At 51.6% G+C, this 15935-nt stretch overlaps 1 protein-coding gene across 1 annotated transcript in view; it reads right to left on the reverse strand.

The window, feature by feature from the left end:
* The window catches only part of JCAD (junctional cadherin 5 associated), a 34306-nt gene extending 19241 nt beyond the window's left edge, over positions 1 to 15065 (reverse strand). The window contains exons 1-2 of the mRNA XM_082833188.1: positions 15013 to 15065; positions 780 to 1121 (exon numbers count right to left, since the gene is read on the reverse strand). Of these exons, the coding sequence (XP_082689314.1) occupies positions 780 to 1063 (284 nt within the window). The 5' untranslated portion in view covers positions 1064 to 1121; positions 15013 to 15065. The remainder of the gene's footprint in view (positions 1 to 779; positions 1122 to 15012) is intronic.
* Between the last annotated feature and the right edge of the window lie 870 nt (positions 15066 to 15935).

Genomic DNA, 15935 nt, shown 5'->3' on the forward strand with positions numbered 1-15935 from the left:
CTCCCCCGGCCTGAGCCTGGTCCCCGGGCAGCATTAAAGGCAAACACAGCTTTAGGAAGTGATGGCAAAGGGTTCCCCTAGGTTGAAACTGCCGGGTGAGGGCTGCGGAGTCCTCTCCCGTGCAGGCTCTGGGGCAAAGCCGCCGAAATTCCCTCTAATTTACCTCCCCCCTCCTCCACCAACCCTCCCCGGTCCACCCTCTTTTTGGTTATTAAGAAAACACCCACAGACGCAGCTGTATTCAGACGCGATCTCCACACTAGGGCCGGTGTGTGCGCGTGTGCGTGTGCACGTATGCGCGTGTGTGTGCGTTTGTGAAAAGATGGGTGGAGGCCTGTGGAATTACACGGATACGCGAGAAGAAAGGTCTGCTTCGGCACAGGTGGAGGAGGCGTATCCGTCTCCCAACTCTGTGAGGTACAAGGTGGTGAAACATGTTGATGAGAAAGCAGAACGTGCTGGGAATGTGTGCCTGACATACACCGGCTTCTCCAGTGTTTTTAAGTGATTCCTGGCTGAGGAGATACGGGGAGCTTACACGGGAACAAAGAGGCGGCTGAGGAGTAAGACGCCGCGCCAGCGGGCGCAACTCGGTTACCGGCCACTCTGCGCTAAACGCCCGCTGCACCAGCCCTGCGTCCCCGCGCACGCCGCCTTGTGCCGCTCTGCTCCCCCCCTCCCAGGCCCCCCAGCCCCACCGGAGGTGGCCAGGGACGGACTCACACACCCACTGCCAGACCCCCGGGGCACGGGGAACGGTGGCTTCAGCTGGAGCTTACCCAGCCTCGGAAATCCGCGCAGCGGCAGCAGCGCTCGGGGGCTCCCCGAGGCCCCGAGGCCCGCGGCCGCGGCTGTCGGGCTCGCTCAGGCGGCCGGTCCCCAGCGAGGCCTGGCCGCGTGGGGAGGCGGCAGGGCCATCGTCACACCCGTTCAGCAGGCCGGGGCCCGCCGGCGCCCGGGTCTTCACGGCCTGGCGCCCCTCGCCATCATCCTTGCGCGGTGCCGGCAGCTCTCTGGACAGCTTGTAGCCGTGGGAGATCAGGAGGTCTTCTACGCTGTACATAGCGCTCGGGCCGCGTCCAAGCCCCGCCGCCGGGGCCGTCGTGGTGGCAGGACCCACACTGCAGGACAAGGAAGGAGAGTATCTGTGAGCCGTCACCGACTCCCGTTGGGGCCCCGCGCCTCGCCCGCCCTCGACCCCGACCAGTCTGGACCCTGGCTGCGGTGCCAGCAGAGGAAGGGAAGGGGGGCTCCTGCAGCTCGTTCAAGCCCGGGCTTGGGTGAGTTGGCCCCTCGTGGACCAGAGAGGTGGCATCTGTTCTTTGATTCCGCTGAGCCAGGGCGGGGCGCCGACGCTGGGGACCGCGCCCTCGGATGGCCGCTCCTGGCGGGAGAGTCGAACTAGCGATTTAAGCCATGAAATGATTGACAGTGTCCCCAGCGCCCACAGCCCAGACATCGGAGGACAACACACACCGGAGAGAAGACAAAACAGAGAGACTCGGAAGCTGCAATTACTACTCCATGCTGCTAAAAAGAGACATCCCCAGCTTAATCTTACTGTACTTCCCTGCTTTCATCTTGGAGACACAGCTTTTGCTCCAAGAGGGCAGAGCGAGATCTTTAATCAACCCGGGGCCAGGATGCACTTCAGCAGACGCAATCTGAGTGGGTAACTAGCCGCTGAAAATAGATCTTCAGTCCTTAATGAGAAACGCTGACCAAGCCTACACACCCAAAGCGCTACACGATCCCAAGTTCCTTCCCACACGAAACCTGTAAGAATCAAATCCCTCCGCAACGTTATCTTGGGGAGATGGTTTGCACCTCTGAGCCCAGGGCGCCCACGTCCGAATCCTGCCAGGGCACCTTAGTTTAACAGTGGCAACTTCCCCAAACACACTGTCCTAAGACAACGGTACCGGCCAAGAAGCATGAAAATGGACAGAGCCCTACGAGAAGGCACACGCGTGCACAGACGTGGCACTGCCATGTTTACTTTTACACCAGAGAATCTTCTTTCCTGCGTCTTCCCATTGCTAATAGGGTGGAAGGCGGTTTGGTGAGACCTGCCGTTGCCTCTCCTTGGGCTGTGATGCTGGCCTGGGAGAGCAGCACACAGCAGCGGGCCTGGAAGAGCCCGGCCAGCTCCAGCCCCGCTTGGCTGGTGGACGGAAATAGCTCGAGCACCGTGGCAGCCCCTGCAGACAATGGCCAGGAAATGCCTGCCGCCCGCCTGCAGGTGAAAGGGGGGCGCAGGGGGGCGCAGGGGGCGCACGTGCTTCCTGCTGACGGGACCTCTCACGGGGGCCCATCACAGGATCCCGCTGACTGTGCCCGTCCTCAGCTCATCACTCTCTGCCCGGCAGCAGCAAAGTCTCCACTGTCAGCACGGAGAGGGTGGGGGGACCAGACTGTGGAAGTCTGTGGTTCTCCATCAGATACCTACACGTCACGGAACAGCCACAAGCTCCTGCCGTGGCTGTACTACTAGTGGAACCGTCTCCACGGCAACTCTGCCACTCCTGACCCTGCTGCTGTGTGTCTTCTAGGGCGCTTGTACAACATGGCCAGAGAAATGGAAGGACCAGAGAGGCGAGCGTTCCTTCCGATTCCACTGAGCCGGGCCCTGGGCTGGGACTTTAGAGGAAAGGGATCCCATCACAAACCCAGGGCCGTGGGGACGTGGAGGCAAGGTCTGTTTTGTTCAGTGCTAGGCCCCTGGCATCTGGCACATAGTATGCTCTCAATAAATCACTGTTGAATGAAGGCACAGTGGGAGAAAGGGACATTTGAGCTAGGTTTTGAAGAATGATTAGGAGTTCACTCCATAAACTGCACATGCATGTGTATGAGATGGGGAACTGGCATTTAAAATAGACTTGGGGTACCATCATACCAGGAGTAAAGAAATGACACGGATCCTGGTAGAATCCTGGTAGAATCCTGGTAGCCTAGACTAGGGTCCCCAGACTCACTGGCTCAAGGTCACACAGCCAGTCGGCACCACGGCTAAAGTTAGAGTTTAGGTCTGAGGACACTCAGTTTCTCTCTCCGTTACTACGTCAGGCTCTTGAAAAGCAAAGCCAAGTGCGCTGCACCCCAACTGGCCACCCAGTACGCATAGGAGCAGGCCGGCGTCCACCACAGAATCCACTGTGAGAGCGGTAAGAAGCAATGACCCTCAAGGAAAAGGTCCATGGGTCACTGTCCTTCCGGGATTAGGTGAACCTCTCCATCCTGGCTCTGTCTGTGTGTAAGTATAGTTAGCAAACCCTTAAGCGGCACGCCAGCTCAGGCCAGGCCGTGAATACCTTTCAAAAAAGACCCAAACTCAAACAAGCCGTACTTGACCTTAGAGGTTTGAGGTCAAAAGTGTATTGATCTGGGGGGACTCGTAACCTGCTCGGCCTCAGAGGCCAGCAGCCTGGGGGAGCAGGAGAATGAAACAGCAGCTTCGGCACGCAGGCTGTGGGGCCCCATGGGAGGGGGTGACCCACAGGCCCTGCCGCCCGGGTGGGATGCCCAGCGCCCACCCAATCCCCAGAGGACCCCTCTCCCTCTGGCTGGCACTCACCACTTCTCGACCCCAACTCAGAGCCTGGTCTTCTCCCTCCTTTCCACCCCAGGCCAAACATCACCCCTCCCCTCAGACAGAGTTTCAATAGCCACACGGCGGTCCCAACCCCTCTCGGATGCAGTGTCCTAACCGTAGCATCCTTACCTACTGCAGAAGGGCTGGCCTGTCCCTAATGCATCAATCCCCCCGGCCACCAGGAGGGGACGCCAAGGTGCTGAGGAGGAGATGCGCCCTTTCAAACTTCCTGCCCAGCCCTGAGACAGCAGCCTTCTAAACGGATGGTACCCGAGGCCACCCTTGCCCACCAGCCCAAAGGGCTGCTATTCAGACAAGCACACAGCAAAGCTGGGCATAAACGCAAGTTATTATAACATGAGGGTTTACAACTTGGAGAGAGGTGTGTGTACAGTGGACCCTGGGGTCACTGACGCCCGGGTCGTCAGAAATCTGGGGGTGACTTTACAGTCAGGCCTCTGTACACAGGGTCCCTCTGTATCCTTGGTTCCCCATCCGCGGATTCAACCGAGCCTGGGCGTGCAGGCTCACACCCTGTAAGGAGGCGCTTACTGAAAAGAATCTGTGTATCTGCGGCCCCACGAAGGTCAAACCTGCGTTGTTCTAGGGCCCGGGCAGGAGACTTTTCATCCCCATGGTGGTGCTGACACCCAGCCCCAGCCATGATCCCGGGGGCAAGTCATGAACCACACCAAACCTCAGTTTTCTGATCTGCAAAATGGCCACTCTCTTCTTGGCTCACCAGACCGTTCTGAGGGCCACATAAGTACAGGGAAAAGTGTAACTCGTGCACAAATGTGGGAGTGCGTTTATCATGCAGCGATGGCTCCTTTGTCTCTGAAGGGCTACCTGCCCGATGAAAAGCTTTCACCTTCGTTATTCATTGTGACCACCAGACCCTTCCTGATTCCCTTCGTGTCACTTGGGATGTGACTCTTGATTTCCAAAGTCACTCCCGCTTTCCATCACCCAGACAGCTGTCTTCCAGGAAGGGACACTCCCATCGCCCTCCGAGTCACTGACAACAGCAAATGTTATTTTACAGAGTCCCAAACGTGGAAACACAATTCCCGAGGGCCTAGGATGCACTGGACACTGAAACTATAACAATGAACGAGACACGTTCTTTGCTCTCGAGAAGCAGCTCACGGGCTTGCTGTGGCGACGGCGGGAAAACAGGTCGTTGAAGCACGGCACACGCACGCACACCGACGGAGGCTTGCCCCTCCGCACAGTGTCACAGCGCTGCGGCGGAGACGAGGACAGGAGGAGAGACGGGACCCGCACCCAGGCTCTCAAGGGGTCAGGAAGGCCTCTGGAAGATCGCTTCTAAGCCAAACAAATCCCTCAAGGTAGAGCTGCACTGTGAGATCACCCTGTGAGTGTGATTTTCCAGCCAGTCCATGTAAGAAATTTTTTTCTTTGCTACTTTGTCACCTTGTGTCAAATGCTCATAGTGGAACATCTAATAAAGAGCAGTCCAGTCAGCGCAGGTACCTAGATACACTCTCAGGGAAGGAATCCCAGGACACAAGGACAGAGACAAAGGAGCCCACTTTCAGGATCTTTTTCATTCTATGACTATCTGAATACCATTAATGCAGAGAAGACATTTAAGATAAGGACACACGTGTTAACAGGACAGTCCATCAGGGCCCGGCTGCCTCTGAAAGGGGGGAGTTCGTGGCTGGGAGAGTCTTCAGTGGCGGTCAAGGATTTGTAAACTCTGTTGTTTTTACAGCAAATCCACTGAAGGTGTGTGTACACACATTAGTCAAAACTTGAAAGGAAAAGTACTTACCCTCACATCCTGACGGGTGCTATCATATTCTCTATTCCATTTTCACTTTTGAAAAATGCTGGCCACTGCCCATAAATTCAGTGCCGCACGAATCGGTCACAACCTACAGTTTGGAAAGCACTGATGCAGAAATCAATCCTGCGCTGGTCAGGATGCTGGACTAGGTGACCCCTGAAATTCTGTCAAGTTCAATGACCCCATCAAGCTATGAGAAATTCCTTAGTCTAACAAGTTCCTTGCTCTGTTCTCAACAGCAAATACACCTCTTCTGTCCTATCAACAATTTCCTTTCAAGAAAAGTCACAGCAACTAAGGGAAGCTACTTTCCTATTCTTAAGAGCATAAGATGAAAAGAAGTAAACCTCCTTAAGGGAAAGTACAGTCTGCTGCTTCCTTCCTCTGCCTGTGATCTACCTGGGGCTCGAGACCTGAGGCCTTGGAACACAGCATCACTGGCTGACAGATAAGACCCAGTGTAGCAGGAGCTAAGAGGGCCACCAAGGAGCCCTCAGCATGAATTGGACCTGCAGTGCTGCCGCTTTTATTCTTTTTGGTTGGAGAGAGCCAGGAAGCAGCATTTTGTCTCTTTTGAGTTCACTATGGCTCTTTTCATCTTTTCCTACTATTCTCTGCCCCACAAATTGCTAGAGTCCATCATTTCAAAGACAAAATTGAGAAACCAGTTGAAAAACTCTGCCACCCCAATAAACCCTGATGGCCTGGCAAAAGGGCCACGTGTCCTGGTGGGTCTCCTTCTCTGGGGGGCGTATGTTCAGCTGTTTCTTCTCATCTCAGGTGGAAGCTGCCTGCAGACTTCCACCCGATCAGAGCGAAAACGGAGCAGCTCAGAGAGCTTTCTCGGCAGAAGGGCCTCGCTTTCCATCCTGGCTTCTGCTTGGCGGATGGCCTTTACCAAGTGACTCAACTTCCAAGCCGCTTATTCCAAAGAAAAGCGTGTGGCTTCTAGTAGCTACTAGGATGTCAGGAGAGCAATTTCTACCGGACTTTGTGGCGTTGCTCAATGTTACCAAAGAGAAATCAGGGCCCAACCTGGCCACCCGGCTCAGAGAACCTCGCACCCGTTCATACAACTTGAGTTGAGCGACAGAAGCCATTGGATTAAAGCAAATTTTGTAGGACAGTATATACAAAGAAGGAAAACCGGATTCGTAACAAGTCCCTTTTTACAGAAGAAAACTTTTGTGCTGAGTGTGCGACAACACACCAAAAAATAGTTACACTAAATGCAAACTATTGCTTTTTCCCCCTCTGTTCTGTTATTAAAATGCATAATTATAAGCATCAAGACTCCAAAAATAATCGAAGAAACAGTGAAGGAAATAAAAAACAAGGAACAGTGAGCTGGGTGAGAAGACTGGGTTCAGTCCACAGTTCTCTTGTTCACCTCGACAGGACTGGTTTAGATTAGACGAAATTCATGAGATGAGGCCCAAAGAGAAATGCTTACGGCACACAGGCTGTGATCTAGGTGGTTTAGAGGGGTAGGGTGGGAGGGAGAGGAATAACAATGCTGAACAGCTCAGTTTCCCGGGTTGGGTTTTATGATTGAGTCATGACATCACTAGGTTTATATGCTATTACTTTTCTTCCCCTTGAGGATGCTTGGGCTAGGTGGTAAGATGCTCAAATACCCTCCAGGAGATGCATGACGAATTCACCAAGAACATCTTCCAATCTGTGGTTAATTTATCCCCCTGCCACCGCTGCAATTAACTCTCTCTGTACAAAGCAGAAGGAAGAGCCTGTTCCATAAGCTCAGAATAGCAGCACATGAAAGATAATAACATCATCCGTCCCCGAGCATCTGCAGTCTGCCAGCTACTCTGCTAGCTGCCTGGCGCACTTTGTTTTCTACTCCCAGTAAATGTCCTGCTGTGGATATGAACGTCTCCATTTTATAGACGAGAAAACCAAGGCTGAGAGTCCAAGGTGACACAGCCTGCAAGCACAGATCCAAGGGTCAGACCAAGGTCTGTCCAGCTTCACAGCCCGTGCTCCTATCGTAGGCTCTAAATTTCCTTCCTTAATAAGCAACAGAAGTTTCCCAATTTACCAAATAATGCATAAATGTAAACAAGAAAGGAGAGAAGGCATGGTGGCATGAAGATGAAAACTATATTTAAAAGAAAAAAATTCTTTATTCTCTTGGACTGAGACGGCTCTTCGAGGCGATGCTTCCCTTGTACACTGAGCACACACACCACACACACACGCATGTACATGCACACACACGAGGGCTCATGCCTCGCTGATGGCAACGTCTTGATGGCCGTACTAGCACTGACTTCTAAACACTCAAATACTCAGTAACACGATTCATTCACAAATACACCACACGATGCTCTCCGACCTTCAGCAGACCTCTTCAATTATTTTGGGTTCCAGGCTCTTGGCTGGGGACCTGGAGTTCTCATAAAAGCTGCCGTGTGAAGCTGAAAGGCGGACAAACTGCACGTATGAGAGATGGGAGGGGAGCTTGTAACTTTCAGAAAAAAACTAAATTCTAAGAGAAAAAAAATTATCTACATAGAAACAGACACCCTTGGGAGTTCCCTGGTGGCGCAGAGGTGAAGAATCCACCTGCCAGTGCAGGGGACACATGTTCGAGCCCTGTTCCGGGAAGATCCCACATGCCGCGGAGCAACTAAGCCCGTGTGCCACAACTGCTGAGCCTGCGCTCTAGAGCCCACGAGCCACAACTACTGAGCCCGCGTGCCACAACTACTGGGCCTGAGCTCTAGAGCCTGTGAACCACAACCACTGAGGCCTCGTGCCACAACTGTTGAAGCCTGCGTGCCTAGAGCCCATGCTCTGCAACAGGAGAAGCCACCGCAGTGAGAAGCCCGCACACCGCAACGAGGAGTAGCCCCCCCTCACCGCAACAACAGAAAGTCCGCGCGCATCCCAGCGCAGCCAACACAGCCAAATATAAACAAATAAATAAATTTATTAAAAAAGTAAAAAAGAAACAGCCACCCTTATCTGCAACGATAACAGGATCTGGACTTAAGTGAGCACACAGTGTGAAACCACAGAAGGGTTTGGGCAGATAAAGGAAAGGTGCTTTACACTGACTCTGGCAGGAAAGTGAAGGACTAACACGGTCAGAACAAGGACAGACGTGTGGACAAGTAGTCACAAGTCCCCTCTTTTGTAACGTGCAGGGGTGGTAGCAGAGAGGATAAGGAATAAAGGAAATTATTGAGAGTAACTTTCAAGGGAAGAAGTACAATGGATTTTGGTCTTGGTGACTAAGGTAATGGTCCTTTCATTAGGAGAAACACAGAAGTCGGAAATAACTCCCGGTTGGAGAAGATGACAGGTCATTCGATTTTAATTTAACCAACTTATTCCTGCAAAATTTCTTTGTGCCCAAATCATTCTCGAATGGCTTTTCATCAGAGTTTTTGTCCTTTCCAAAGAACCCGAACGAGACCACTTAAAGCCGTCTTACTCCGCGGGGGGCTTCTAAGTGCTGTAAACAGCAGCTGTATCCTTTATATCCAGGCTGAAGGGACGGTGAGGTTAGGAAAGCACTGCTAACAGCCCATCAGCATTGGAGCATGAACTTGAGCCCTCCACCCCCTCGCTGTAGGGACTAATTTCCATTCCTCCACGCTGCTCAGTACACATCTGCTGTGTGGAACGAGGCCTGAGACGATGCATAGGAGAAAAGGAGAGAACCTATGGGTTTCAGTCTTCTCCCTAAAAAGTAAATTAAGAAGACTGAACTAGAGGTTCTTCGGGGTCCTTCTAGCTCTAGAAATCGCCCCTCTCTCTAGCCTCTTCTCCCCTGTGATGAGCAGCGTGCATTTCTAAGTCAGCCGGCCCCGGTGAAGAGAATACAGCTTGTGGCTCTGACACAGAACAAAGCTAACTGGGTCACAGGAATAGAGACCCTCTGACCTTGGCCTCATACGTAGCACCCATACAGAGGCCAGCCCAGAGAGCAGAGCTAAGCGGCCACACGCTGAGAGGAGGGCGCAGGTAAGGCCAGGGAGTCTACCACCCAGCACCCTCGCTCCCAGAAGACCCCGAGCGCAGGGATGCCCACTGATTGCAACGTGCCGTGCACTGGGTGTGTAGGCCCTGCGCTCTGAGAACACAAAGACACACAAGCCCCGCCGACACCCCCACCTGGGGACCTCCTAGGCTGGGAGGCGTGACTCAGGCATTCTCATCACTAGAGGCGGAGCCTTGCGAACGAATGGTACCTAAACAGTCTCCACTGCCTCTTCCCTTCCCATTTATAAAAATGTTCCATCTTTTCGTATTGACGGTCAGCAGGCTCCGCTAGACAGTGAAATGAAACAAAATATTAATAAACTCGTGAAATCAACCAGCACTTTTCTGCTTTTTTAACAACTGCCTAGCACTGAAAACTAAGAGACAAATACCCAATTAAAAATATGAACCAAACGTTCACCCTCACCTGTGATCAAGGATACGCAAATTAAACCCAAATACCACTATTCACTTCTCAAATTATTGAAGCTTCTAGAAAGCAATAGCTGTTGTTGGTGAGGACACGGTGCGTGAGCTTTAAGGGTTCTCCTATTTGTGTATGACTGTGTGCAGGGATCTGTAGGTAAATGCTATTTCCTTTCTTAAAAGTGATTAATGTTATAAAATCTTTAAAAATCTGAAACCCTATAGACTAATAATCTCACTTCTTGGGATCCACCCTAATGAAATCATCCCAGATACACACAAAGTTTTATATAAGGAAACTTATCCAAGTTTTAATTATGATAATAAAAAAAGCTAAACTAAATGTTCATTTAAGGGATGGTTAAAATTCTGGTGCATCCACGTGGTAGACTATAATATGCACACAGGTGTATAAAATGATGTTTTCAGATATATAACGGCACAGGAGAAAATGCTCCTGGTCCCGTGTTAAGTAGACAGTTTACAAAAGCCTAGATTCAGTGCATATAATACAATTTCATTTATATACGTACACACACACACACACAGTGTGGGGAAGAGGAAACATACTAAAATAGCAACAGTGCTATTGGATTCTGAGTTTTTAAAACAATGTCCTTATTTATACTTTACTGTATTTTATGATGTTCTGTCATGAAATGGAGTAGATCGAACCGTATGAAGTTTTACGGGTAAAAAATGGTCAAATATTGGCACTTTCTTACACTTTATTATTATTTCATCATCAGGGAAAAAAAACCTTAAAAACAAAAAGCTACATAGGTAGGATTAGGAAAATGTACCACTGAAAACGTACGGCATATTTGGAAGACTCAATGAGCATAAAAGTGACACAGAAGAAAAGAATAAATGAATAGTAAATTACGTAAGGCTCAAAGGGTCTAGTATATGGTATTTGCGTCTTATCTGCTACAGATATACTTAACCTGATTATAGTAGGCTCAAAATGACGTTCTGCTGATAGAATTGTATGTAAGATTACAAGCAGCATTCTAAAGGTCTCGATGAGACATTGTTACTCTTCTAGAAAAACGTTCTCAGTTGCATTTGCTGACATTCCATCCTTAAGATGCAATTAGTCCCTCAAATTGTTGGCAGTTGACTGTAAATATTTCTTCAACTGACAATTTTTTGGTCAAATGTTATGATTAATATATAACAAAGTACTTTCTTTAAACAAGAGGTGAATAGCCAAGACACAAAACAAACCAGACTGAGGCATGTTGCTAACTGAGGCATGGATTTTTATTGCTTTCTACAGCTTTTTTTTTTGGTGTTTTTTTCGATGGTAGAGCCATGTATTTTATTATGAGCAAGAGGATTGCCATTTCCCTTTCCAGTCTTAATAATTAAATAAAGAGCTCAACAGTTTAAGTCCTGGGACAGTAAGTTCTCACACACTGTCGTCACCACACCACTGAGGGATTACCAGCTCTGCCAGGGCCCTCAAGTGGTGAAAACCTCTTTAGACATAAAAAGTGTATGGAACCTGGGAAGTAATAGTTTTTAGTAGGGCAACCATCATGGAGTTAAGTTTCTTTAAGGTGACAAAAAAAAAAAAACAAAAAAACAACGAGATGGAAAACTTGGGTCTGAGATCAAAAGGTTCCTGGAACACTAATCTTGCTGGGTTGGGTTGGTATTAAGGCATTGATTCAAAAAGAGAAGAAAATAAAGTACCAAATATTACAGACTTTATTTTTTTCATAAATATTATCTCTTCTAACTTCTTTGTCTCTTCACCACAACTTGTATGAACACACATACATACACATTCACACACACACACACACACACACAGATCTTCTCTTTCACCTCTAAATCCTGTCACACAATTATTGCTTTGGAGACCTCACCCATTTGTAAGAGACCCTAAGTACCTCATTAACATTTCCAAAAGATTAGCAGTCATTAAGAAAAGGACTGAAATTGGATACGATTTTTTAAATCTTCTGGAATTGTTGGCTATTTGCAAAAACAACTGTAAAACTTATAATAGGTTAGAATTAAATTCCACTATCACCAAAGACATCAAACTCCACATACAAAGATTCCTGAAGTCTATTAAACGTATAACACACTCGTTTTGTTTCGAATAAAAGAGCCAACATTTAACATTTAAAAATGTTAAAGTTTAAATTATTTCATATAATTCTTACATTATTTATTTTCTAATTGCGAAAGTAATATAATGTTATTCTAGAAATAAACACTGAAAAATTCAGCCTTTAAGTAAAAAGTAAAAGTGCCCCCAAGCCCCACTGTGTCAAGAGATAAAACCATCTGGTTTCTGTTTCTCCAATTAGTCCTCCTATACACAGTTGCTTTCTCTCTCTCTTTTCTTTCCCTCCTTGAAATATGTATCTTGGTGTGTCTTTATAATAGTATCTAAATTCTTAGACTTACACACAGAAGAAACAAGCTGAATGAGAAAGCTCTAGAGAGAGAACCAAAAAGCAGCAAACTACAAAGCTATTTAGTGGCCTGGTAATAAAAGGCTCTGCCAGTTGGGCCAGGCGGTCCCCAACTGTCAATATATTACCTTTAGAAAGTTTCTGGAAAATATATTTAGTTAAAGAAAGTTAAGGTAATAAGCCAAACTAAACAAAACATCACAAATTCAGAACAAGATAATTGAGGTTTTAGCACCCGGACGGTTCCTGTATGTTTCAATAACATGTAACGTTTAAAGACTATATCAAAGTACTGGAGCCTGTTCTAGCCCCTCTGGGCTGCTGGCTTTAGCAAGTGAGCGCCCCTTTAGCGCGTGCTGCATTCCCTAAGTCAGCCCGCCCTCGAAACAAAGCACAATAGCAAGGTTTCAACGACTGAGATAACACTTCCCATGCAAAAGGTGAACAACAACATCTGCTGAAAAGCCAAATAAACTGCAGTAATGGGTTCAGCCACCGGCCTAGAGGACGTCAGAGACGTAGTCCTTGCTTCTCAAAATAAAAACCACAACAGAACAATTGTTTCACTCCAACGCTCTGCATTCTAAACTCTCTTTAGATTAATTAGCGAGAAGACCCGCCAAGCTCTTTAACAGAGAAACGCTGGACTCTGAACAGCCCGGCCCGTGTTTGCGGTCCTCCCAAACTCGAGAACCTGCTGGGGCTGCAGACTGCCGGGCTTTCTTTACTCATAGCATTTCTAAGATTTAGCTTTAAACTGCATTTTAAAGATTAGACTCCAAGGATCTTTTCAAAGGTTTTTTTGTTTTTTTTAACTGAAAAATTGGTCCTTATTTATTCTCCTTGTGTACCTCCAGTCGTCAGTTACCTTTTATAGCTAAAATTTTACGGCCGAATGTCTCTGGAATCTGTGACTTACTCAGATGCGTTACTGGATAACTCTGATTAGCCTGTCAAACCCTCCAGAGCATGTGGACACTCGGCATTTTAAGTTATGTTCCAAGGAGGTGGAAAGACAAAAATTCTTTTTTTTTTTTTCCTTTCTGGCACGGGGTTCCTCCACCCACCCAATCCCCCTAAATCTCTTGGGCCTGCCAAAGGCCTGACCTTCCCATCTCTGCAACAGCGGGTGAAGTCTGGAGGAAGGCCCAGCAGATGAAGGCCTCTGTTCAACAAATATTTGCTCACCCCTCTAGCGGGAGGGAAACCGTTTGCTGCACGCTGCCTGCCCTGAGTAACGCTTGGAGCCCTTCAGGAAGCTTGTTCAGCTGGTGGCCAAGAATTAGACACCTACTATCAAGGTAAATATAAAGTCCAAACCCACAGAGCATTACGGAAAACCGAACGAATTTACCAAACTCCCCACTTTACACGAAAACCAACACGAGTTCCTCGAAATAGAATCTGCGTGGAACTTCCAAACAAACTTACACTCGCCTGCCCTGCTGGACGGTCTTAATCCATTCATCTTAAATTCTAAAACTACCTGACAGACGGCAACGCTTCCCTTTAGTTTTGCCCACTCAGACGACTGCGTCTGCGATTTTCACCCAAGCGTTTCTGGCCGCCTGAATCCCTGGCCCACTCCCCCTCCCAAGAATCCCCTCCCATCGTCCAACCCGCATCTCAGATCCCCGGGATACACACTTGCGAAACTGAAAAGACGAAAGGAAGACCTCCGAGTTGTGTGGTCCGCACGGCTCCGCTCTCTCCCCAGCAGGCCAGGCGTCTAGAGCCGGGGCGGGAGACGCAGCACGGGGTGGCCAGGGCGGCAGGGGACGGGCGGGGGTAGGAACCCGCCTAAGCTAGCTCCCCGAAGCCTTCTGCCCCCGGAGAGCGCGTACGAGCGAGGGCGGGGGCGCGGCCAGGTTGCGCGGGCGTCAAGTTCCCGTTTCCATTTTTTCCTTCGGTAGTGAAATCACAGCTGCTTTTCCAAACCCCTAGGAGAATCCCAGGCGCTCGGCTGCTCTGGCCCGTTTCGGGGGCGAGAGCGGCGCCCTGAGCCGTAGATCGGGCGTGCAGGAAACCCCTGGCCCTCGGGGGCGAGCCGCTGGCGCCCGCGGGTGCGGGGCGCGGAGGGTGCGCGCGGAGACCCGGGCCCGGCGGGCGGGCGCGCTGCAGACCGCACAGGGAGCTGGTCAGCCAGACGCACGGCGCTCTCGGGCGGGGCCCTGCCCTTCTTCCCCCCGGTTTCCCTTTCCCTCCTCCGCTTCACCGCCGGCAGCCGGGGGCCGAGCCGCCGCGGGCACTGGCGGCGATCTGCGCCCTAACACCGGCGGCCCTGACCCCCCGGCGGCGGGCGCGCGCGGCCGGGCGGAGATGGCGCGGCGCGGGGGGGCCGTGGGAACCGGGACCTTAGGGACCCCGCGCAGCGGCTGTCAGCTCAAAGGGTGGACACGCCCGCGAAGGCGCCGGACCCGGCAGCGACCCCCGCCCTCCGGGCCCCCCCGCGCCGAGGGGCGACACGCGCGCCGACGCCAGCCGCGGCCCTCGGCGCCGGCCGGGCAGCGCGCGCCCGGGGCTGGGCACCTGAGGGCGGGGACTCGCGCTCCCAGCAGAGCGGCGCCCCCCGCCCGAGGCCGCGCGGCGGGCTGGGGAGGGCGCCGACCCGAGCCGCGTCCGGGCTGGAGAAGTTGGGGGGCGAGCGCGGGAAGCTGGGGGCGAGGCGCCGTGGGAGCAGACCGGATGGGCGGTGGGAGTCAGGAGGGGCGAGGGATGCCGGGACTTACCGAGCGGCTCCCTCATGCTGCCCCGCGCCGCCGCCGCCGCCGCCGCCGCCGCTCCGGCCCGCCGGGGACCAGTGCGACCCGCCCCGCTCGCTGCCGCCGCGGCCGAGCATGCCCGGAGCCGCCGGCCGCCCCGCCCACCCAGGCCGCCCCGCCCATCGCCCCCGCCCACCCCTCGCTCCGCCCCCAGCCCCTCCCCGCCCGCCAGGCGGCCTACGGGCTTTGGTCTCCGGCCGGAGGGCGGCACCTGAGCGGCGGACGCAGAGCCGAGGGCTCAGGCCTCCTCCCGCCCCGCCGAAGGCACAGGTGAGCGGGCCACCCTTCCCTCTCTTTCCTGTCCCTTTGGTTTGGGCTGCTTCAACCCTGTGCGAATGTACACACACACACACACACACACACACACACAAATACGTATCCACTCACAGAGAAGCACACACACAGATGCACACACACATACAGCCACACACAGGTTCACACAAACACTCATGCACACACACTTTCACAAAAACAGGCACGCGGGAAAGGCGTGAAGAGCGGAAGACAGTTGACAACAGTTTAGTGCCTGGGCTCGCCTTCTTTAAAAGCAGAGCCCTGGGAGCCTTCGCTGGAGGCTGCCAGGGCCCTGGCGGGTCAGCGGCTCCGTCCTGTCTCCCGTCTCTGACAGATGAGGAGACTGAAGCCAGGAGGAGGTGGAGCTCAGCGGGATGAGCATTTACCTGCTTCCAGCCCGCTCCACCTCTCTCGAAACAGTGATCAGGCTGCTGCCAGTTCTGTGGCGGCAAAAGCCCTTGTACTTCGGAGGGCAGAGAAAAGACAAAGCGTTCAACTCTGCTGATGAGCCACAGAGAGGGAGAGGGTATTGGCCAAGTCAGTTTCACTGAGGCGAGGATGGGTGGGCGGAGCAGCCTGGGACCCCTGCAGAACGA

The sequence above is a fragment of the Leucopleurus acutus genome (assembly GCF_964270905.1).
Source record: "Leucopleurus acutus genome assembly, chromosome: 1".
NCBI classification, from domain to species: Eukaryota; Metazoa; Chordata; class Mammalia; order Artiodactyla; family Delphinidae; genus Leucopleurus; species Leucopleurus acutus.